The sequence below is a fragment of the Rhagoletis zephyria genome, unplaced genomic scaffold, assembly GCF_001687245.7.
Source record: "Rhagoletis zephyria isolate East Lansing unplaced genomic scaffold, Rhagoletis_zephyria_1.1 Rzeph_scaffold_00353, whole genome shotgun sequence".
Lineage (NCBI taxonomy): Eukaryota > Metazoa > Arthropoda > Insecta > Diptera > Tephritidae > Rhagoletis > Rhagoletis zephyria.
The window spans coordinates 16,906-42,758 of NW_016157437.1; the positions used below are offsets into that span (position 1 = coordinate 16,906).

General features: G+C 33.1%; 1 protein-coding gene across 1 annotated transcript; it reads left to right on the forward strand.

Annotated features, from left to right (window-relative positions):
- The first annotated feature begins 2,700 nt into the window (after positions 1–2,700).
- On the forward strand, positions 2,701–18,309 carry LOC108359177 (uncharacterized). Its single transcript, XM_017610895.1, has 6 exons — positions 2,701–2,710; positions 5,074–5,210; positions 9,171–9,986; positions 11,556–11,685; positions 14,116–14,265; positions 17,312–18,309. The coding sequence occupies exons 1-6, from the start codon at positions 2,701–2,703 to the stop codon at positions 17,545–17,547; spliced, it is 1,479 nt and encodes a 492-aa protein (XP_017466384.1). The 3' UTR covers positions 17,548–18,309.
- Positions 18,310–25,853: the final 7,544 nt, after the last annotated feature.

The window sequence follows — 25,853 nt, forward strand, 5'->3', positions numbered from 1 at the left end:
AGAAATATACTCGAAAACAAAAAGCCAAAAATAATTAAAAAATAAGACTTTGTAAGTTCGCATTGCTTGCCTTTTAATGAATTGGAGCATTTCCACAAAGTGATTTTTACTTACCTGCAATTATTCACGAAACAATTGGCTATAATTAGCCAATTTTGAAAATGTATGTATGTATGTTGTACGTACATACATATGTATTCCGCATAGTTACGCAAAAGCTTTACTATCTTTACTTGCAGGCATCAAAGAAGCTACGTTTTAGTCTGATTTTTTTTTGGTTTTTTAATTTTTTGAACGAAAAATACTGGCAACAATATGTCCCACTCCTTTTAACTTTATTCGCCATAGCCGGACCGGAAAGGCCCGGATTCCTACATTCGTGTTTTCTTAAAGTGAAAGTTCTATACTCTCTTATACTAGGTTCACATATAAGTAGATTATCCTCATTTTCGAGCTTAACACCCTAATCAGTACTTTGAACAAGAGATTAGCCATATAAAGCTCGTCCCTTGTTAATCTGTAATTATAAAATAATCTCAGATTTAACCGATAACTTTTCGGTGTCCATTCTAGTTTTATCGATTGTTTTTGCGAAAAAGAGGAGGAATGCCAAATGTAAAAGTAAAAAAAAATGGACGCTAGCAAGAAAAAGAGGTTTGTGAAGGCATTTTTAATAAAATGTTCTGCTTTTGATGTTGTGACACAACACCGAAGAAGCTTTTTTATGGCAGAAGTACCCCCCCGAAGGTTTGCTATTTTCTGCTGTGGCGCGACCGCTTTTTGGAAATTGAACCCTGCACGTCCCGAGTTGCAGTAGGCTCTAAGCACTCGGCTACGACGGCAAAAGCAATAATCAAACAGCCTACTCATTACCTATTGCGGTATCCACGTGACTGTCTGAATATACCAGCCTTAGAGCCCTAATCTTTGACAAATTTATAATTTCCAAGTTGATAACTAATAAATTTCTCCACTGAATTTCCAATAAAAAAAATTTAAAAATATGTGCCCGTGGCAGTTCTCTGGTACGTATGTATGTGTATAATAATAAGTGAAAAGATACCCGGTGGGAAAATGGGAATGCATTACCTTTTTCTACCAAGAAATGATTAACGAATTGATGCATCGCAATGTAAGCGAGCGGATGATGTCTAGCTTTGAAGCCACAAACAAAACAAAAAGTTTGAAGCTAACTCAAGTATGTTTTTTGTTCACGTTATCTCAACAACCGCTGTAGCCGAATTGATGCGTGTTCGACTGCCGTGTTGTTGGTCACGGGTTCGAAACCTGTGTCACGGAATTCTTAATTTTATTTATAGATTCTAGTTTCGTAAAGCGAGATATGAGACACATACTTTCGTATGTCATCGCTGTGGATAAATTCTTGCATCTTTTCGTGCGTCGGTCTTAGGGCCGTTTGCACCATGTCTAGTTAATTCTAACTCCCAGTTAAACATCTTTATCGACGTTATCGACACCCATCATATAACATGTGATCGATAAAGCAGTTAACGTGCTTAACTGAAGGATGTACCTCCAGTTAGCGTTAACTAGACATGGTGCAAACGGCCCTTAGGGGCTATCCATTAGTTTTTGCATTCCCAGACACTACCTTTTCCCACTGGGTAAGTTTCAACATATACATACATATGTATGTATAAATCTAATATATACCCAATAAACATTTTTGTTAAATCTCAATTTGAGATGCATTTGATAGCGTTCTCAAACTAAAAAGCACATTTTTAATACTGAAGTTTCCTTTACTTTCAAATGGAGAAATATTCAATTCTCAACTTTTTCTCAAGCATGAAATCGATGCATGTAAAAGATTTTTTATAGTAAAAGATTTTTTTGTTCGATTTATTGCATTTTCAATAGAGTATAAGCCTCTTTATCATACATACAAACAAATAAGTTTTTTTAGCATACAATTATTATTTCATTTTAACCTCGCTTTCAATGCAGTAGACTGTTTCTTTCTTTCGTTTTTAAGTTTTAATGCATTTCAAATCACTCGGACGAGGCGCGAGTTTTCGACAGACAAAATGCGAATAACAACGAAATGCTAAAGAAAAATTTCTCAAATGTTTTTCAAACCGTTGTTAAGTTGATAAACAACATTTGAGAAGAATTTGAGGAAATGTTGAGTTTCGAATGATAAACTGATTTTAAAACACGTTTACATACCTTTGGCTGTAGCTGAATTTGCAGAGGTGCTTGCTGTTATTGGTTAGATTCCAGAAGGTCCCAAAATTTTAAAAGGCTAAAACAAGTTCTAAATTCGCCATTTTAGATATAGATGTCTAAAAATAAAATTGTTTTTTTAAATTAACACATTTCGCTGCTTTTAAACTGGTGGCGATCTAGCTTCTATTTGATTCACCAGTTCGGGGTTTGCCTACAGGGTATGTTTGTACATACCAGCAACAATGGTTTTGCATGCCAGCTTTCTGGCCTTTAGTCAAGTATTCACACAATTGCGATAAAATTTGCTTTACGTTCTTGAACCCTACGTGAATACAAATACAATTCGAAATCGAATACATTTTCGCAACTTTGTATTTGCTTTGAATCGCTAGTCTTTCGACCTTGCTAAGCGTTTACCACTTCTACTGCTAAAGGTCGAAGGTTGCGTGCTAAGCAAGCATTTTTTATTCAATACCGTTATTTTCTTGATATAGGGTTTGATGTGGCGTTATGTTTAGAGGTACGTTTTTTTTTCAAAAGTCTAATAAAAACAAATTAAAAAAAATTTCAAAATTACACGTTCGTCAGAAAATGCGAAATACTATGTCATAGCACATGCTAATCATATGGGCAAGGGAGAATTTACCTTAGGTTTTTTAAACAAATTATAACCAAAATTTGCTCCAGCTTTTGCTGAAAGGTAAATAAAAGCTCTGTGTACATACATTTTTAGTGCAAAATTTCAAAAATGCCAAATTTTTAGTTGTGTCACCTTTGAAGATCGTGTGGGATATAAGGCGACCATTTTTTATTTGTTTTTAATATTGACCGCAGCTATTAAAATTTGTAGCTTAGAATAATTTTACTGCATTAAAATTGGTCACATCTGACTACGCTATTATCAGTAGTGCTCAGTTTGGTCATTAATAGACTAATGTCAACCCCCAGTGCTTTATTGCAATATTCTGTTTAGTACTAAAAGTCATTTTTGGCTTAAGCTTTTCACAGTGTTATGACTTTTAGAAGCTTTTTTTAATTCTGTGGTAAACATTTTTATTACAATTTTTTGTATCACTTTTTCTCAAAAATTTTTTATGCGGCGAACGATTACGTGACGGATAAAGGAAATTAATGCTAGAAAATTGTCGTTGTAATTTTTGTACATAGTTAGACCATAAATACAGGCTTTCGTTAGGCCGTTTCATTTTGTCGCGGGGCGTAAAACAGGTAAACATAGTACCAGGAATTCCTTTATTTGATTGAAAAACTCCCAGCAAAAAACACGATTACCACAGAAACAAAAGTGGAAACGAGCTAGGCGATGGGAATCGCTTACCGTTTCGCTTCAAGAAGGCCTTATTTTAACATGGGCATGTCATTGGAGGTAAGCCCTTACCCGCAGCATTACCTTCAAACGAAGGGAGAACGCATGGATAAACAGAATCCAGAGAAGCGAACAAAGAATGCCTTACAGAGAAACTAATGTAGAATGCCTAGATAAGTACATACTTATTTATATTAAATTGAAATCAGAAAATGTCTTAAAAGGTTAAAATTAATTAAAATTTTTATAAATCAGCGTACATATGTATGTATTTAGGTATTTAGATTTTCTTTAAAATCGGTATGTACATACATGCATATTTAGTTAAGCTTAAAATTGTACTTCCTCACTGTTGTACGTCACTTCATTAACTGACTTCAACTTCGCTGCAAATTGAACAAAGCAAAACATGATTTTTATGCGAGACAAATTTCCACAGAAAGTAACGGTAGAAAAAGAATTTTTGGATATTCATTCCATTTTTCAGCTGACTACGATGCAGCATTCTACTTTGCATTCACCGAAATGAAGCCAAGAAGCGAAACAAATAAAATATTGTAGGACATTCTACTTTGCATTCCCCGAAATGAAGCAAAGAAGCGAAACGAATAAAATATTATAGGACATTCTACTTTGCATTACCTGAAATGACGCAAAGAAGCGAAACAAATAAAATATTGTAGGACATTCTACTTTGCATTCCCGGAAATTAAGCAAAGAAACGAATTAAAAAATAAATACTATAGGACATTCTACTTTGCATTCCCCGAAATGAAACGAAGAAGCGAGATAAATAAAATATTGTAGCACATTCTACTTTGCATTACTGGCAATGCCTAAAAGAAGCGAAAAAATTCGGAGGCATTCTAACGCTATGCTTTCTAGAACACGTTACCACTAAAAGCGATTACCGATTTTTTGCTGGGCTGCTTCAAAAATACTTTACTGTAAAAAATGTTTTTTTTTACGCAGCATTTTTTTTTCGAAAAGAGATACGATCCTTAGCTTTTGCATGGCTTTGCAAACTCAAGCTGCATTCGTGCGAAGATTTACTTTCAGTGACAAATATTCAATGCCTTATAATAATATAAAACTGGAAAACTCGCATACTTTCTGAGAATTTGCCAAACCACTCGTCAATGAAAGGGCGAGTACAAGTGAATGTATGCAATGTACATATATACATATTTAGGTACGTAATTTGTGCATTTCCCGTCTAATTGGCTTTATTTACCCATAAAAGCATTTGATGCCACTGGCTGTCGCTGTGCTTATTGCAACATTTCCCTTCATATCCTCCTAATTTAAGCTGCTTTTAACTCTGCAGGTGCAGGCACTGGGGCGAGTGTTCAAAACGAATGGAAGCGTACTACGTATTTTCTTGCCTCGGGCGCATAAGGCATATTTACTTCTACATGAAATTAGTTACTAGCAGTGAAACAAGAGTTTTAATGTTATTATTGACTGAAAACAAATAGCCGGAAGAATTTCCTTATACAAAATTTAGGAATATGAATAAATAAATTAATTTTATTTCTTTTACATTTTATCGATTACAGTGCTTACGGTTTTAACGTCATCCATAAAATATCACGATTACGTGACGGATAAAGGAAAAAATATCTCCATACCCTGCACAGCAGAGGGCAACGTTATGTGGGTAAAGGAAAGTGGAAACAACAGTACTATAATACAGGTGAGAGAGTGGATACTACTGACATACATAAATGTATGCAAACAAACATAAACATTTATACACAGCTATGTACATTCAAACATGCATGATAAACTTGCTTACATACATACATACATACTAGTACGTTGACATTCAAAAATCTGTGTATTCGCGGTGTTTAAGAGTCTAAAAATGTAATTGAAATGGAATCAACTATTGAAATTCGAGCAGGCGTGAATTCTTGCGGTTGGAAATGTGGCGAATTTACATAGGGCATGGAAATCATTTCCATTTGAGAAAACACAAAATTTGACGTCACTTCACAAATACATACATACATATATTTATGTTGGTATGTACATTATACCACGTTAATAAAAAAATGCTGCGATGCGACCGCGGACCCCGACTGAAATCTTAGTATTTGGTATATTAATGATCCTCCCCTCTCTACGATAATTGTAAGAGGTCGCGCATCGAGCATTTATTTTTCTTCTCTTTTGAGATCAAAATAATTTTCTAGGATCAATAAAAGCGGTGGGTCCAATTGTTCGGATGTATGTATGTTTTTTGACCAATCGCATGGTATTTTCGGTTTTTATAGATAAAATTGCAAGAGCAAATAGAGAAGAAACTATAAATCGGAAATAAATTTCTATCTTGCCCATTTTTTAAAGAAAAACTTAATAGAAGATGGAGGCCCCCACTGCGATGGAAAGATCAGGTGAAGAAGGACTTAGCTTTCCAATTGGCGTCAGTTGGCACAGAAGATGAACGACTGGCGTGCTTAGCTGAACTCGGCCAAAATCGCTTAGGCGGTTACGCTGCCAAATAAGAAGAAGAGAATGGATACAAAATGCCTATATTTTAGTTGATAACATTTTTAATTGATTTACCATATTTAGATACCTTGCACAAATACAACCCGTGTCAAAATTATAAATCCACCACATATTGACACGCTTTAACATTTTTTTTTTTTTGGTAAATATATAGTTTACTCTTTAATTCAAGTTTCAAACTTTGTGCAATTTCAAAAAAAAAAAATCGACAAACATTCGTAAAAATGTCAAGCTTTTTAGTCGGATTTCTTATAGGCGGCATACACCGTGCGTCTGACTCGTGAGTCGTGTTTCAATGCGAGGTAATGTTGCCATCATAACTCCATTGTAGATTCTTACCTATAACCATATATGTAATATTCCTATATTGGCAGTAAGAGTTAGTACCGTCCGAAAACACTACAGTACAGATATATCAATAAACACGTACGAAAGAAAAGGAACACATACGTTTATAAATAAACATGTACACAACACATAAACAAAACCAGCACTCAAGTACACAATACATTGACAAAAACGGTACTAGACTGTCTCGCTTTGATTTCGGAATGCTTACACATTGAGAAGTTAGCTTACTGCCAATATAGAAGTATTACATATATGCCTACAACACGTCGCGAAACACTAATTAACAATTGAACGTGTCTTTCCGTTCCTTGTATGTGAAACAGAATTTCCTTGTCTTGTAATGGCGGAACAGCACAATTTACATAAGTATTCTAACAAATGCTTGTAAGGAATATTTCGCGTAAATGATGGCTGAGAGTATTATGAAAATACATTCAAATCGACCATATCTACGTAGTATATAATCGGCACAATTGAAGTTAATAACTTTTTTATACCCGAGCGCACTTGTCCACAAGGGTATATTAATTTTGTTCACATAACGGTTGTTTGTAACAGCCAAAACGAATCGAGACAGATATAGACAAATGTATACATAAATGCTCAGAATGAATAGAGAAGTCGATTAAGCCATGTCTGTCTGTCCGTCTGTCCGTCCGTCCATGTACACGATAACTCGAGCAAAAATTGAGATATCTCAACGAAATTTGGTATGTAGATTTCCATTTATCCAAGGTAGGTTGGTATTGAAAATAGGCGAAATCGTACTGTAACCACGCCCACTTCCCATATAACGGTAATTTCCAGAAATACGAAAACTGCGATATTTTAGTAGCTACATTTATACTCTCTTAGTAAGCTTGGATTCCATAGTTTATCACGAAAATTTAAGTTTTTTTTATAGCCATATCACGTCGTATCGTTATCTATATAGCCAACAATACATTTTCAGTATGTGCGTTATTTTTAATAACCACGTTTATAATGTCGCGTAAGTTTTCATCTAAATATTTTGTAAAACGAATACGCTATGTTACATTACAGCGCATAATTTGTTTCATAAGTTGTAGAACAAAATATTAAACGGAAAAATCGGAAAGTATGAACATGTGTACACATTCGCGAAAATCTAATGGATAAATAAACAAATAAAAAAAAACTAAAATACCGACATTTTATAAGAAAAATTTATGAGAAAAGGCGACGAACTCGCGATAAGGTAATTTTTTCATTTAAAAATGCGCAAACTTCAAAAAACTTACTTCCACTTTCCAATTCGTTTTACCACTAAATATTTTTTTAGCACAAAGACGATTAAAGACTTCTGGACGAGCAAAAAAATTTTGTAGCGGTGACAAAAATATTTTCTCAGATGAAAAAGTTTTCGACGATAAATTCCATGGAGAAAAAACTTGTGAACGATACCGCAGAACGTGGAGTTATTATTGTTGAATTAGTGTTTTAAAAACATTCCTGTAGTTCGTTTCCATCAAGCATTAACTACAGTTTTTGCCTATTGGAGAAAAGAGATTACAACTCGAAGGGGGTAGTTGCTCATATTCAGTGCAAGTAAACGAAAGCCAAAAAGCAAAAAGTATTAAATAAACCTTTCCGATCACCCCATGTAAAAATTTTTGGAACTTAGCTGAGCTCTTAACTGCAGTTAAGCTTTTGGCGGAAATGAGCTACTAGAAAACTTATTGATGCGAGAAACTCATTTCTAAGGTTTATTTTATAACTTTACTGCGCGAAAGCTTATCATGGAATGCAATGCAGTGGATAAGCGAAAATTGTCTTGAGGCGACTTGTATTGTGTTACTCCATTGGTACAAAAATAAGTCCTTTTGAAAGGTTTTTTCTGGGTGTCGACACCTCCAAACCATACCATTACTAAATAAGTTAGACTTAGTCAGACTTGGCGAAGTATGGTTTGGAGGCGTCGATATGTATGTCGTTCTTTCGATGCTGTAAAAAATTAAAAAACTTTGATTATTTATATACATTTTGTTGCCCTCAAACCTTGGTCTTAGTCATCGGTTTCAGACAACGTAACTTTTCGCAAAAAGCTCCTAAAAATACGCCTACTAAAACTCCAATCTGGCAACGGTTATTCGGATGAAGGCATTTTATATTTCATTATCACAGCACACAGAAATGAATATTTAGGTGGGTAAAGTTTCGTAATGATTTAGTAAATATCTGAAGAAAATAACAATTAAGTTTTAAAGATATTCCAGCAGTAAATTTCCACAGAAACACAATAAGTTATAAATTAATAAACGTTAAAGATTACTTGTATTGTGATAAAAAATAATCGATTAATCAATCAGCTGATAAATAATTTAGTCGAAAAACCCCACACCCCTAATTGTGCTTGAAAGTCATCACTTCGATAATCACTTGACTTTTCCACCCAAGTCACTCCGAAACACTCTTTACTTTTAGTGTGTTTTCACTTCGCTCGAAAATTATCAAACGGCAGCACTGTTGACCACCATCTCACATGCACACTCATACCAACATGAAAAAATCACTCATACGCCGTGTCGGCCATGAATACGAACGATAATTAAGGGTCAAAACATAGTGGAGCGGCGAGCAAAGCGAAGAGCTAGCATCGATCAAAGCTTCAATTACAAACGTGTGCTCTTTGCTCGCCGCTCCACTATGTTTTTGGCCTAAGAGATTCGCTTAAATGCGATAACTGCAAATTTTTAAAGTACATCATTGGTCGTGGTGGTAAATAATTCAGTTGCTTGGCTAAATCAATCTTTTATTTTCATTACAGACTGGAAAATTTTTAATACTTACAAATATTTCGGCTGACGAGCGTGGTGTGTATGTGTGCTTTGCTGCGATTCGCCATTCTTCCAGCTTTAACTTTGACCCTAATGCAGACGCTGCTTTAAGAACAATAAATGACGATAAGAAATCAATATCAACATTTTTGCCATTATTTGGCTCGTCATCGTCGACGTCACCAACGGCATCATCAGCATCATCGAAGTCATCAGATGATACGAAAATAGCAACAATTGTGAATGCAAGTGCAACAAATGCTTCAACTACCTCATCGCTTCCAATGCCAGTGCCCACAATAGCCAAGACAGCTGGCCCCGTAACAAAAAGCACAGCCAATATATCGACAGTGAAGCAAGTTGCATTTGCTAACAAAGCCACCACCACCACCTTAGACAATGGCGACCACCAAACAATAGGAGCAGTGTCACATGCTCAATTTAGCGAAAGTCCTACACCGAACACAAGTCAAGGTGGTGTAACAGATGCAATTCTGGTCTTACAGCAAAATCACAAGCAGCTGGAAGATGAAGAAGAAGATGAGGAGGCAGAGGAATATCAAGCAGTCGAAAAGGTCAATTTGACTGTCCGCACCCCACCAGGGCCTGTTACACAACTCTACTTCAAAGCGTCAACAATTCTGGGCTTTCTTATCTGGCGCTTTAATAAAGCCAATTCCGGTGGTTACCCGGTGCGCAGCTTTACTGCCGAATTTCGCAATGTTTCGTACAATGAAACACCCTACAACCATACGTTCGAGCACGAATGGAGTCGAATGGACCCTATTAATATTGCGCCGAATGTTGTAAGTTTAGATTTGTGAAAAACGCTACATATTTTATTATGAATTTAATAGATACATACATACTTATATATGAATATATGAATATAAGTATGTATAGACCAACTAGTTATTATCTCAGTGAAAACTTAGAAAGCATTAAACACCCCTTGTCTTGGATTACATGGAGCCCAATTTTTGATTTTTTCGTTAGCGAAAAAAAGGCAAATTTAACAGTGTAGGGTTTTCTTACTTCTCCCTTAAACTATGTAATAGTTACTTTATTTCCAATTAAATGGACAACTATGCTTGGGAGTTGAAGCTTTAATTTATCCAACCCGAAGAGCCCTAAAACCCCTAATGTAAACTAATAACATTTGGTACCGAAAGTGACATAAAAAATACATACATACATTTATACATATTAGAGTGATGGAAAATAAGTAACCTAACGAAACTATGGCCTTAAAAGGTCCTATTTATTGAGAAGAAATTTTTCCCATTTGGAAAAACTTTTATTCAAATTTGAAAAGGTCTCGGTGGACATTTAAGATTTTCCATGTAAACAACACTTACAAAATATCTGAAAAAAAAAAATCTGGGCATATTCTAGTGCGGCATTAAATGACCCTGAAGCTGGTTGTCTAGACTCAAAGATAAATACGGGCTATGAACGTCGAAAAAAAACCGGTTTAGGGCTTTATGATTGAAAATATTCTTGCTAAATGAAAAAAAACTTTAACTAAAATTATATAAAATGTGTGGAAAATGTTGATTATAAACTAGATTTGTCAGAGAAGATAGAGTTTTAATCCATTTATTAATTTTATATTGCATTTTTAAACATTCATATTCTTTTTTGAATTATTAATAGTATTCAATTTATTGCAATTAAGATACGTGCTGGCGATGTAATTGCACTACTTGCAAAAGAAATTACGTTTTTTCTTCATGTTTCGTTAAAGTTTGATTACAATTTTGAATCAACACTACTTTGGAGTACTCAGTATCGATACTTTAAAAAATCGATTTCTCAGTACTTTCGGTTTGGATACTGCCCAACACTAATATGTAATTATAACAGACTGCCACTTACTCAATATGTTAGTGTTTAGCCGAACTCCTCCTCCGATGTGTGACGTGCGCCTTGATGTTTGACACACAAAGGGGAAGGACCTACAGTTTTACGCCTTACGACTCCGAACCGCGGAAAAAGTGCACTCGAATATTTGCCATTATATGTAAATAATATCGGCGTATTGACAATTATCTATTAGGAATTTAAGTACATACATATGTAAGTCCCTTCTCCCTTTCACTCGAGCGTAGTCATAACTATAAACTATAAACTAATTATTTCCATGACAAATAATAATTAGCCATCTAATAATCTATATGGTTTGCATGCAACAGATAGCCCCGTTTGTTCTGTTCTTAAATATATATATATATATATATATATGTTTTTTTTTGCAATTATATATTTGCCGCCACCCACTCAATAAGAGTCGACGTAATTTAATTCAATAATAGTAACATATTCAAATATTTTTTTTACATTGGCGAATTGCGAACATCACCGGACGGTTACAGCGGCAAATGGAAGTATATCGACTGGAGCCTAACACCACCTACGAGTTTCGAATATGGGCCAACAATCAGTTGGGCAGCGGCGAGGTAGTGACCACTAATGTAACAACACTTCCCGAAACCAAAGAGGAGGGTGAGTGCGTTATATGTGTATGGTGTATTAAGTAATATGAGTTATTCCGGTCTTCCAGACAGGATATTGCCGGTGTGTAGGTATTTAGCTGCCTATGTAGGTGTTGTGAAATGTTTATTTGAGTGTGTGTGATTGATTTTACTGCACATGAGCCAAAGAAAAAACGATATACGAGGTTCGAGTTTTTACTCTACATTTGTACTCCTACATACATGTCCACACATGTATTGTGGATAAATGTCTACGCGCTCTCATTGACAAATAATTAACTATTTTATGAAGATAGTCCGAAGTGCACAATTACATAGTTATGATATTTAAACAATTTTACTATGCCCTGTTTGAATTTTAGTCCTTGAATATTGAGGATACATTAGGTAGGAATAAGTATATGACGGCTCTTATAGAATTTCCCAAAACCGATTCGCCATTCTAACCCTCACCACCAACGCCAAATTCAACATCCGGCAGACTTGGCTAGGAAAACAGGATCAATCCATGTCTACACGGATTGCGAGAAGTTTGGAGGTGGTGTCTACACGGTGAAATGAGGAATATCTTTCAGTCCACTTTCCTGATACTGCAGTGTTTTTTTTCAAACGCAATCATGGCTTTATCAAAGGTCCAATCACTCCACGAAACAGCTGAGCCGTTTCGTAAACATATTGTACGGGTTCCTGACCATCCATGAATGTTCAATGCATAAAAAGTTTATTTAACTTAAAGTGAAAGAAATTCTACGTCACCACTACGATTATCTTCGTAAACTTGCTGATAGGACTACTTACTGTAATTAGACTACACGGCCGGCAATAGCCAAAAGGAGAGCCAAAGTTCGACGTAGTTATTTTTATCGAATTAGATGGAAATAAGATGTCCATTTTAGTTTTTACTGAGCTCTTGAGTAGTTTCAGATTAAAGGAGTAACTGTAAGCTCAGAGCGATATCACAAAGGATCCTGAGTCTAAATGAGTTCTATCACTGACTGCCGCTTAAGCCTTAAGTTAAACCTTACCATAAGTTATGAGGTTACCTTAGAATTTTGTTGTTTAACCATATTTTATATAGCAACTATGTGACTTTTTACCATCACGCCTCAGAAAACAACTACGAAAATCATGGTGGAATTATACCAGGTGAAGTAATCAGCTCTAGATTTTCAGAAAAACCAGGTCAAAGTGTCAAAAACTCGCGTTTTTTTGAAATATTTTATTTTTCACAAATAAATTATATTTCAAAGACTTCACGAATTTTTTCACAAAAATTTCAACGGAAAATTTTAGAAGAAACAATGTTGCTGGCAAATAATAAATAGTCAAATTTACCCTAAAATGCATACAAAGAAGCAACACATAAAACGTCCAACGAATAAAGGAAACATTGTAAAATATAAGGTAGTCGATTGTTAGAAAACGAACAGACAAGCTGTCTTATTACTTCATTTGTTTATTACGCCATGTACGAAAATAATGAAATAAAGTCAGTTGTGGAGGTTGTTTATATACATAAACTCAGAAGGGAACTATAATACAGTGAACCTGCTCTAACCCAAGGGACCAAAGTTCTTTCTTGGCCACCTTTGATAGCCAGGCTGATTATAAATAAAACGGTTCTATGGTTAACACTAATTTAATTGCCATTATCTTAAACTGTAAAAAGTGTCCAGTATTTAAAAACTTTATTTGTTATAGAAAATTAAAATAAAAGTTCTTACCAAAGTTATGAGTTAGAAATTAAATAGGAGCAAAATATTCCCTGGTCAAAGCGGAAAAAAGAATGTGTGGCAATACCAGGTTGAAACTGTACTTAAGAAATTAGCAGTATTTTAAGTATTTCGTTGCCGTTTTGGTTTTCCTGCTCTTCGAAGTAAACTGTAAAACTAAGCGCCGCTAAAGAGACGGCATACCGGTTTCCTCATTGGTCTTGAATTGGTTTTCATCGTTTTAAAAGGGTATTTTATTCATCAGCGAGTTCCAGAAGAACCTCGACCTAGTCCCTTATTTTAGTAGCAACGTAAGTTTTAAGTTTCTAGTTAGTTAAATTGTCTACGCGCTCGGGAATTTTCAGCTATGTTTTCTTAATACTACGTACTTCTGTACACGTAAATACAAATGTAGAATGTAGTTTTGACATTTTTAATGTGTAAGATCTTTAAGTATACATACATACATATATCGTATTATCTATAAATGTGTCCTATCATCTACTATAATCTACTATACAACATACATGCATACATACATACATAACTATTACATAACTTACCTGTACATACATATACATATATACATACATATGTATGTATATGAATATGTATGTATTTTAGTTTTTTTTTTGTCTCGTAACTCTTTCTCAAACTTTGTTGTGTTATTGTTTGTAATTTGCCTTTCCACGTATCTTCCTTTTTATATCTTTTTCTTTCTTATATAGATTTAATACGCCTTATACAACCCGACTTAGATAATTTCGATCCGCGCATTTGGATAATCGCCGTCAGTGTTGTGCTTGGAACTCTTGTGATATTAGCAATTGGACTTTGTATAGTTTTATCGAAAGAATGTTATCAATCATCGCAAGCGGGTACTGAACATACAAACACAGATAATACAAACACTAACACTAGCAACACTAATTATTACACAAGCGCCAGTGCCAAAGCAGATACAGATACAGATGCTAAACGCAATTTGAATGTTGTTGTAATGGCTTAAATTTGATTAAAGTTTTTATGTGTTTGATTTTGGTTTTTGCTTTTTGCTTTTCATTATCGAGTTCGTTTGATCTGCTATGTATACGTACATATGTATATGTACATACTTACATGCGTAGCTTACTACATCATGTGTACATTCATATATGTGTGTTTTGCAATAATTGGAATGCTTATATCAATTTATTTATGCAACAAAATTTTTATGCACAGTTACAAAATTTATTTACTCGTTTATTTTTCTATGCCAAATGGGTAAACTTGTATACAAGTGACAATTCGTTTATCGTGTAATACATGTACCTACATACATATGTATATATTTTATATTTGTTATAGCTACATACTATACTTACATCCAGGCCGGCTTTAGAGTAGCCAGTGTTGCCAGATTTTTTTTTGTAGCACATCCCCATTGCGAGCTCTGAGTAGCATTTAAGATTTAAGAGCGCCGCACAGTGTGCTTTTTGAACACTCTGGGCCGGTTGTTAAATGTCTGATTAGCACAAACCGGAGGTACTGCTTTATCGATCACATGTTATATGCATGTTGTCGAAATCGTCGATAATGATGTTTAAGCGGCAAGTAGTGATAACCAGACATTGAACAACCGGCCCTCTATGTATGTGCATTAATCGAAGCGCTTTCGATAGAAGCAACATTGTGATATTAAGCAGAATGGGTTGAAAGAAAATGTAGTAATTTATTCCCTTTCAAAAGGAAACTACATCAATTGTAAAACATACCTTCTATATAATTCGGATATATGTACATCCTGACCCTTATCATCCTCAATCCTTTCCAAACTGGAAATATTTTCATACATCCATATAAATATAAGTACATATGTATGTAAGTATATGTATATGTACATTTTAAATATTTTAGCTCTTTATGTTTCAATTTATTATTAAAAAAAAACAAAAAACAAAAATTATGAGTGAAACTACCTTCATATTTTTGTATCATGGTCAATGTTGTATCAAGAGTATTCACGTTAAACTGTGTTCACACAAGGCAATGTGCACGTACTTGCGAATGAACTGTATATTGTAGTGTTTTATCGTCCTTCCTCGGAGAACGAGACATTCACACTGGAATTTCTGAATAAATCAAATCTTATCATTATTTCATAAAAATATAGCTTCCTATCTAAAAAAAAAACACATATAAATCAAAATTTCAAACTTTGTAGAACATTTATAAAATTTGGACGAATTTTAACAAATGTGGATCAAAATTTTAAACTTTTTAATCCGATTTTTAGAGTTGTTTTGAGTATGCAGTTTTTTAGGTGTTTTAAATAATTAAGGGGCAAGTTTGAAGTAGCCATGGCCTTATTTTTGATTTGTACCAATTTTTTGTTCGCGCATTTTCTTCTTGTATACAAAGTTTGTTTGAAATTTTTTTTTGTTTGAAGAAGATGTGCAACACCTTTCACAAAAAAAAAAAAAATCAAAAAAAAATTTGAACTTTGTTTTACTAAAATTGGATCGGCTACAAAACTGTATACTGACAACGTAATCTTATACGAAATCTCAAAATTTTAATAAAACTCTGTAGAATTTTACTAATTTTCATACAAAGTTTGAAACTTTGACTTACATGGTTTTGGTTAGACAACGAGCTATACTTCGATAAGAAAAATAATACACATTAAATAATCGGAAGGGAAATAGCTAAAGAATGCTAAAATGTCTCTTCCATATTTATATTTTCGCCACTGTATGTATGTAGTTACGATTTGCCTCTTCCGAAATTCCGCAGGTGCCAAAACTTAGAAAACTACATAGACAAAATTTTTATAAACATTTTTAAATTTCTTGAATTAGGTTAATGAGTTTTTGTTTACAAATTCGCATATACATACGTACATATGTATGTATATATGAACGTAATAGTAATAGCACGTATTGATAGTATCTATGTATGTATTATATGAAATAACCAAATATTTTAAACCATTTTGGAAATAGCAGACTCAGAAAAAACTTAATATTTATGCAGACAATCATAGCTTAATAAATTACATATACATATATATAAATCGAATCAATATTTTCAATTTAATATGTAGAAACCCGCTTTGTATTTACAAATATTCAAAATAATGTATTTTACACGATACATATACACTTTTTCACTTTTCGTGCGAATCTATTAGCTTGTAAGTTACATTGGTAGGCACTAATACAGATATCCATATATATCCATATATATATATATAAAAAAAAAAAAATACAAAAAAAGTTATCGAATAATTTTTACTTAAAGAACTGTAAATATGTTGCTGAAATTGCTGGACGTGTGTTAATGTGTTGTCGTTGTTGTTGTTGTCTTGTGGTTGACTTTGTTGTTGTAAATTAAATGTAAAATAAAACTGAGTTTCTGATTTGCACAAATACAATATGTAGCTGACCAAAATCGATACCGCTTATTTATGTGTGTGTTATTATTTTAGTTACTTGCAACGAAAAAAAGTGGCTTTTCTGTAGTATCGATATTGCATCTCGTTACCCAGCATCATAGTCCCTACCCACAAATCCATCAATCATCATATCAACAATAACAAATTAAATAATTTACAATTTTACATTTCTCAAATGAAACTATAACTGGGTAATTAAAAAAAACCATTCTTGTTCTTTCTATTTCTTTCCATTCTGTATTCTCTCTCCATCTCTTTCTGCTTTTACTCTTTCCTATGCGAAATCAACTCACACTTATTTGCCAAAATTAAAACAAAAAAAAAAAAAAAAAAAAACAACCAACATATCCCCCAACCATTTATTCATTTAATATATATAACACTAATTCAAATCACCCAACTCTCAATTTCTCCACCACCATTGAATTGTCGTCGCCGGCCGACACATTTAAAATGACTTATCGAAAAAAATCTTGACGAACATACAGAATTTGAAGTTGGTTGGGAGAGCATAGAGCTAATACCGAATATAATACTGAATCCGGGCTTCTGTGAATCGGACGGACCAGAGCCAGCGCAGCCATACACGCGAACTATCATATTCGGCGAAGACGACGACAGTGATGGCTACGAGAGCGAGGAGTCCGATCACGAACCGACAATGGAGAAGTTTAAACGAAAGGTGTCGGTATTCTTTACAGGCCCAACAATAAGACGCATTTGAGTCAAATCGGATAAAGGCTGTGGCGAGGGCGACGGACGACGAGGGAACATTTGTTCAGCAGTCGTTTGCGGGGTTTTGCGCCGTTTATTTTTTAGATATACTAGCATAAGTAGAAGCATTTATTTTATATAATGTTATATTTTTGTGTGTAAAAATTAAATTTCTTTATTTAAAATATTCGCGTTCCAATACCGCTAGTATTTGGAGTATATTTGGCACACAAAAAGCTTTTTTTATAAATTTGATTATTACTGCTTCTTTAAAGACGCATAAAGATTCGCACATACGCAGAGTGGTTATGTCATCGAAAAAAATATAAAAAAATAGTTATATTTAATGAAAAACAAAAATAAATGAAAATAAAGTAAGACAAAAAGCGAGCTTTTGTTACAAAATATTTTATAAATTAATGCGTAAGCAAATTGTTACGAAATGCATTCCGTTGTCGTCACTACAAAAGGCCCTAAGTGAAAATGTGACTTGTGGGACATTTCATTCCAGAATATGATTATAACTATGTATGTCGTTAGAACTTATACCAGAGTCAAAGATATTTTTTAACCTTGGTAAATAACTAATGTATAAATTCTTTACAAAAAAAAAACCCAATTATTTCTAAGTTTTTTGTATTTGGTATTTGAATGAATGTGATTGGTGGGACACTAAAAACCCCTCAATGTTACCTTTGTGTGTACTCAAAGACGAATTTTTTGTCAAAACACTTGATTTTCAAGCCAGATTCTTTTGTTGAATAATGCTCGTATCTATTCTTTTTTTTTTGGTAGTAAAATACGTTTTTTTTTTTTTAATTCTAAAAATGTATACTGTGTATAATGCGAATCTAAACTGATTTTGCGTATCTCCTGAACAATTTCAAAAAATGGACATGACACCTTTTCACCTTTAATACTGTCTTGTGAAAAATATAGGGACACAACATTTTTACCAGTTTGACTATTTTTATTTCGATAGTTTAATGTTTATTAATCTTTTATTAGAGTCTAGTTAATTGTATAGTACATAACACCATATATGTAAATCCACATTTCATACTTTGTATAGGAATTAAAAAAAAAAAATCCCAACAAACCTTTTATTCATAAATTCCAATTTTTCAGTTTTGTAGCCCATTAAATTCTAGCAATAAGGTGCAAGTTTCAAGAGGCTAAGAATTCGCGTTTATTTTTGATATTTTTTTTTTTTGCCGACGGTGTTATTATTTTTTTCCATACAAAACAAACTAGTAACTTTGTATGGAAGAAAATGCGTGACGCTGTCAAAAAAAAAAAATCAAAAATCAGCGGTATTTTGTAGACACCTCAAACTAGAAAATTGTCGTTATGCATTATTCAATAATTAAAGGTTAGCTCATTAGTGACATTCGAGTTTTGACACTCCCTTAGCTCCCTTACAAAAGCTTTGCACACACACACACGAACCCACACACAGTGCCTTGCTAAGGGAGCCGATTTTGACAAGAGGGAGCGAGAAAACTGTTTTTTGAGCAAAGCTTTGTTTTTGTTGAATTTTTCCAATTTTTTTACGAAGTTACAACAGGTACACATAGTAATAAAAATTTCTTTATATTATTGCATAATTATAATATACAGTTTTTTGTCCGAAAAAATATACGAGCGTTATGTATAAAGCGAAAGTTTCCATTCACAAAAATTGCAACTTCTTTTTATTTTTATTTTTTTTTTCGATAGATAAATGAATTGTACATAGTCGGTAGTAGTAAGAAGTTCCTACTGAAATGGGGATAATAAGGAATTTTTAAAATTGTTGTCGTTTTCCTCTTTTACCTGAAATGACCCACAAGGATAGCAAAAATATTTTAAAAGAAATTAAGTATGTACACTCAAATCAAGAGCAAACCAACGGATATTAAAAAAAAAAATGATTAAGAATTTAAAAAAATTTCCTATTAAGGGCAGTAGTGGTAATAATGACAACATATACATATGTACATATGTACCTATATGTATGCAGATATGAACATGAAAAGAAAAGTGAATATACATACATATATATGTACATATATGTGTGCACATAGTTAAAAGCCTAGCCTGTAAACACTTTCAAAAAAAAGTAATTACGTAGAATATTGTACTTATAATTTTAAGCAAAGCTGTACACGCAATCACACTTTCAAAAACAAATGCTACTCTTCTAGAAAAACAGTTTTCTATTACAAAGATAAATTACATCTTCATTTTTTTTTTGTATGCTGTTTTTATCACGCATTTTGAAACGGATTTTCATCAACAATCAAATAGAAACACACATTTTTTATCCTGTCCATTATAATTTTCCCTCATACTTTATGGCGTCAGATAAAAGAAAATAAAATACATACATACATACAGTCTAAAATAAATCTGATCATGAAAAAAAGAAAATATGTTTTATAATAATTGGGCGCCATGAATATCCTCCCCATTTGTCGTTCGAAGGCCCAAAATCGTAGGTCCCTCCATTTTCTTTGCAATAACTAGAGGCCGACCGAAGTGTAAGATATATTCATTGGCATAGTCAACAGTTTATATAAAAAAAAAATGTTTAATCTATATGTTTATATAACGTAATTTGTTATAGAAAATAAAATATATGTAAGTGAAGTATAAAATATCTATAGCTTATGCGCAGAAATTTTAAGTTTTAGAGCAAAATGTAAACAAAAATGACGATTCGTAGAGCCCTTCGAAGGAAAAAAAAATCAAAAATGCAACCCTGCTGCTGCTACCTATATTCAACGTGCCTTGGTACTACTTGTATACGGCGCTCCTGAAGAAGCCAACAGCATAAAGCACCGCAAACTTAATTTTAGCGCCTTTTTTTATCTTTTTATCTATTCCCGCCGTGTACGCGACATATGTATGTACATTCTACATTCCTTTACATGTTAAGTACTAGCCGGCATAAAAAATTTTTTTTTTTTTTTTTAATTTAAACTAATTTTTTTTTATTTAAACTAATTGCAGTAAATATGTTTAGTGCAATAAATGAAATTAGTTATAACAGAAAATAAATTTTTAATAATTATACATACTCCCGAAAATTTAAAATGTAGGACAAGTAACTTCGTAAACAAACATAGTTTCGTATGGAAACTCGGTTTAATTATTTACGAAGTTTACGCAGACAAGAGGCATTTACGCGTTTATTTAGATGAATACCCGGTGTATCAATTTTGTTTTATAAACTTTACTTACGTGAAATGCATTTTTTTTAGTTTCGACTTTAGAAAAGGTATGAAAAAACTAAAATGCTTAGGCAGTTATTACGATGCAATTTAGTAGTTGATATATGTACATACACACACATACATACGTAGGTAAATAATCATTGCTGTGATATTTCAATTAAAAAAAGGATTCTGAAAATTGTTGAAATCTGAAAAATGTATGTATGCACGGGCACACATACATACATACACACATAGAAATATATGTATATTAAAGCAATTGCTCGCTTTTTAGAGGTTAAATACGCACATATGTAATTATTTTAATTGTTATTGGAAGGTATTGGTTATTTTTGTAGAAATGTACATATGTATGTATGCACAAAGCCATACATATCCTTGATGAAATGTAGAAAGGCCCTAAGTAACACGATTTTATTTTTTTTAGGAGAGACAAAAAACGTTATATAATTGAAATAATAATTTATTTATTATTTTAATAGTTTATGTTAAATATCAATACCTAACATATTTTTTTAATTTTAAGTTTTTTTTTTATCAATTATGCAGAATTTCTGTCAGCTAGGGCCTTTGGCAATGCGAAGTTATGAAATAAATTTTTCAGTTAGGGCTTTTTAAATGAATTAAAAAACTGTTTTCCAGCATTTTCATCAAACAGTAGACATTTACCGCAAATTTTTAGACAAAAGCACGACGAAAATGATTCCCCTAACAATCTGGATGGCCTTTGAGACACAAGGTATTTCCGTCCTTTGTCTTATGGTGATTTCGTTTTTCACACGAAATTTGGAACACAGACTATAATTCAATATAGTCAAGAATTTTAGCTGGTCTCGGAACTATTTACAAAGGCAAAGCCTTCTAAACTTAAGCAATTTTTTTTTTTAAGTTTTATTTGCATTTTGTTAATTTTTTGTAACAAAAGTACTTCAGTTAAGGCTTTTTAGTTTCAGAAATTTTCATTCGTTCAGTTATGGCTTTTTAAAAAGTGGCATTACTTCGCTAGTTTTTGAGTAACGGTTCTAAACTTTTTAGTGAAGATGGGTTTTTGTATTAGCTTCTTGGGAATGCAAAAAAACCAAATTTGGAAAAAAAAGGTCAGTTAGGGCCTTTCTACATTTCATCAACGATGTGTATGTTTTGTATGTAACTAGGCAATTCTGAAAGAAACATGTTTTAGAATTTAATAATAAAGTCAATATCTACGAATAGATAAACATATACATATATACGTAACTTGGTAGATACCTTAGTTCTTGAAGATTTATTTTTAATCCAGAAATAAATTAGATGTCAGTAGAGAAATTTCAAAGAAGGTTTTTAAAGCAATTTTTTTTTATTAATAAGAATTTATTTGTGCTAATATTTTCTGAAAGTATACTCCGGGGATTTGCAAAAGTTAGCTCGTATTTTTAAAATCTTATCGTTTTTAGCACAAATACACATGCAGTTATGTCAAAATGAAAGTAGGGAAACCACAAGTAATATCCATTTTTGTTGTTCAATCAATCTAGGGAATTTTACGTTGATGACATTGGCATGTTTGCTTCGAATCTATTTTTGAAGCAGCGAATAAAGTTCAATTTTCCTTCCTTCTTGCCATGGATTTTTTATTTAAATTTTTTAGAGACATTTACTTTGGTAACTTAAAGATTTTGCCTAGTAAAATTTTCCGAAAACTAATTCTCTAGAACATTTTAATCCTCTCACGACCTACCAAACTTGCTTTTTGAGGATGTTTTGAAGCCAGCTTTTGCAAATCCATCGAGTCTCTTATTATTGGATAGGTATACTTTCAGAAAATGCTAAGAAAGTCCGGTTTCGGCTGTCGCACAGTTATTAAATTGTTGGAATTAATCATATCTTTGAAACTACAAAGTCCTTTTAAAAAAAACCTGACTTCAAAGACTAAAAACGCGGTTTTACTATATGTATTTGGCCCATAGTCTCGTGAGTGTAGAAATTGATTGCTTCGTGTGTTTCCAATTTTTTTTTGTTTTTGCCGCACGGTGTAATAGATGCCTCGCTCTTTTCAATGTAATAAATCACTCTCTTAATTTATGGTTGTATTATATTTCCTTAAAAGATTGTCTATAAATATTTTGAGTAAGTATGCAGTTTCAGTGTATAAAGTGCAGGTTTCAAGCAGAGCTGGACACTTTTTTGAGTACGATTACATTCTAATTACGACAATTGCTTAATTGTAATCCTTAAATTATATACAATTACGATTACGATTACTTTAATTGTAATCATAAATGTTACCATTACGATTATGTATGTATATTCGGGAAAGGTGTTCCTCGCAAAAATGTTGTGGTCAGCCTGACCGGAGTTGGACTGTCGAGGGTTGTTTTGTTGACGAAAAAATGGCATATCGCCGCCGACGACGACAACCATAACAGAGCCGAATAATTATAATCTTAAAAATTTAAGGACTAAATTAATGTAATCGTAATCATGAAAAACGTGATTGCGAATACTGTAATTGTAATCCTAAAAATGTTAGTATTGCAATTACAGTAATTGTTAATATAAAAATTACAATTCCGAACACTTTAATTGTGATCCTTAGCGAAACTTTCACCGAAATGTATGTAAAATTGATTTAAAGTCGAAGTAATACTGTTAATGAAAATTAGATTTTATTGAAAGTACTGCGAAAAAATCGCATTGACTTTTGGCAATTTAAAAAAGAAAAATTATCGAACGTAATCTGTGTGGAAAAACTGCAAGACACTGTCTGCAAAAAAGTGCCAACATTAAGGAGAAAAAAGTATAAAGAACCATAATTTGAGAGTTTTCAAAATTTTAAGGCGACCGTAAATAATATTATCTGATCGGAAAACGGTTTCGGCACTATTAGAATTTTGAAATCGCAAAAAATTATTTTTTCGCTCCACCCTTACGTATTGAGATTTTATAACATTCACGTGGACATCAGTATTATAGGTAATTTAAAAAAAAAAAATTAAAAATAAATCAATTAAAATAAATTTAACCAATTTTAAAATTTTTGACTAGAAAAAAACTGTAAATGCAGGAGGGAGAAGAGGCAAAGGCTATGTGGCATTTAAAGGCCCAAGGACTATATAATAAGAATAGTTTGGCTGTTCCCATTCGCGAATTACTATATGTTGCACGTATTCATCAACAGTGTAGATTTTTTATATTCCAGAAAATTATCGTTTTACTAGAAGATTAAGCATACATATTTTAAATTGAATAGGCGCTGCCATGCCCGGAGCCCTGCACGATTCCGTTACGGATAATGCGATGCTTATACATATCGATGGTCCTATGCAAGAGCAACACAATTCAAAATTCAAAAAATAAAAAACTGTTACTACTGGTAAGTGTTTCTTGTCTCTCTAATCCTTGTCTAATCCATTTCCATACCTTACTTAAGTAAGCAGTAAGGATTGCTAAAGTAAGTACAAGAAATTAGATATGGATTCGACAAAGATTACAGACATTAGCCACTTAAAAGTAGTAAAAGATTTTATTTTTTTCCACAGGACCTTCGATATGTAGATATGTATAAGTAGGATAGAACTCAAAAACCGCAAAATTCTATGTGCTGTGTCGTTTTATATTTTTTCAGCTGTTGTACTAATTAAACACTTTTAAAAAATCACTTCCAAAAAATTTATCCTTTTTAACCTAACTTTTGTCGACGCGATTATTCATATTCGCCTTAGATGCTGCTGGTTTCATTTACCCACGGCGACTTTTTTGTATGCAATTGTGGTTGTTAGCTGTGAACCGCTAACTGCCATCCCTAATAGTCTCGTCAGAATGAGTACTTTGCGTACGTGACGCTCAAGGATGAAACTGACGTGACGTGAAGGAACGTAGAACAGCGCCGCAATGAAGGTGAAGTGTTTGCTAATAAAAATTAGCTGTTCCTTATGATCGCGTACTTGGAGTAAATTTTGCAGATACAATAGCAATACATTCACACCTTTTTACCTATATATTCACACTTCACACTCATTTTCTTCGTCACTGTATTCAAATTTTCAAAGACAGTTTATTGTCTTGACGCCTACTTTACTCAAACAATGTGACAAATAATAAATATTATCAATTGTAGTGTCTTGTATAAACGCAAGGTAATACATCTGTGAGCAGTGACGGATCTACTTGCGTCAAAATTGTGAGAGTTGGACAACGTCCGTTGAGTCCGCCGATGCAAGGCTTGCCAATCTGACCACTAAGCGTTGCGTTATCTAATGCCAACGAGTTCCAGCGCGCGCTATACCCCAATCAACGCGTTTTAATTTTTGACGTTTTCTCATTTGCCCTCATTTCCTCTGTCACCTTTTTTTCCTCTCTCTTTCTTTTCGTCTTCTACATCCAACTTCAACACGTAACGCGCTGTCAAAAATTAAAATTCCATTTGCTCGGCGCTAGCGCCGCGTTATTGCGGGATACTTCATACAAATTGTATGGGCATGAGGATTTTTGACAGTTCCTTGGCGCTTGACGCGCCAATTTAGGAATGGCAGTAACTCAATTTACACAATGTTGATAACAGTCGTGTCTTGATCGGTGGATGGCTTTTCAGTTTCCTCGAAGGCAGTTTTTTTGATCCGAGTTTCAGTGTCGGTTTTATAGACCTTGATCTTTGTAGAAGTCATAATTTGTCTCCCCTTACGAAATTGAATTTATATCAATTGATATTAATTCCAATGGCATTATTGCACATCACCAAAATATCTTTTAAAAATGTGTGTTCTCAATAACCCTGCAAACCATTTCTTCAGAGTATTCGGAATTATAGAGAAATTTTACAGAATTCGTAAAATCTCATCCGATTTTTTTGCCGAATTTTCTAAAATGAAATAAATTGTGCACACTTGGATTCTTTTGCGAAATTTCGGAAGAAAATCTGTAAAGAAATCAAAATAATTCTGCTATGTGAAAAATTTCTTGCAGAATTTTTTCAGAATATTCTTTATTTTTCGTACAGAAAGTTCTTTACGAGCTCGTGTCAGCCACTTCATATAATTTTCTTTGTAGATTCGTAAATAATAAAAAAAATTTTACAAAAATGAGAAACTTCTAAAGATTTCGTTAAGATTTCGGGAACTTT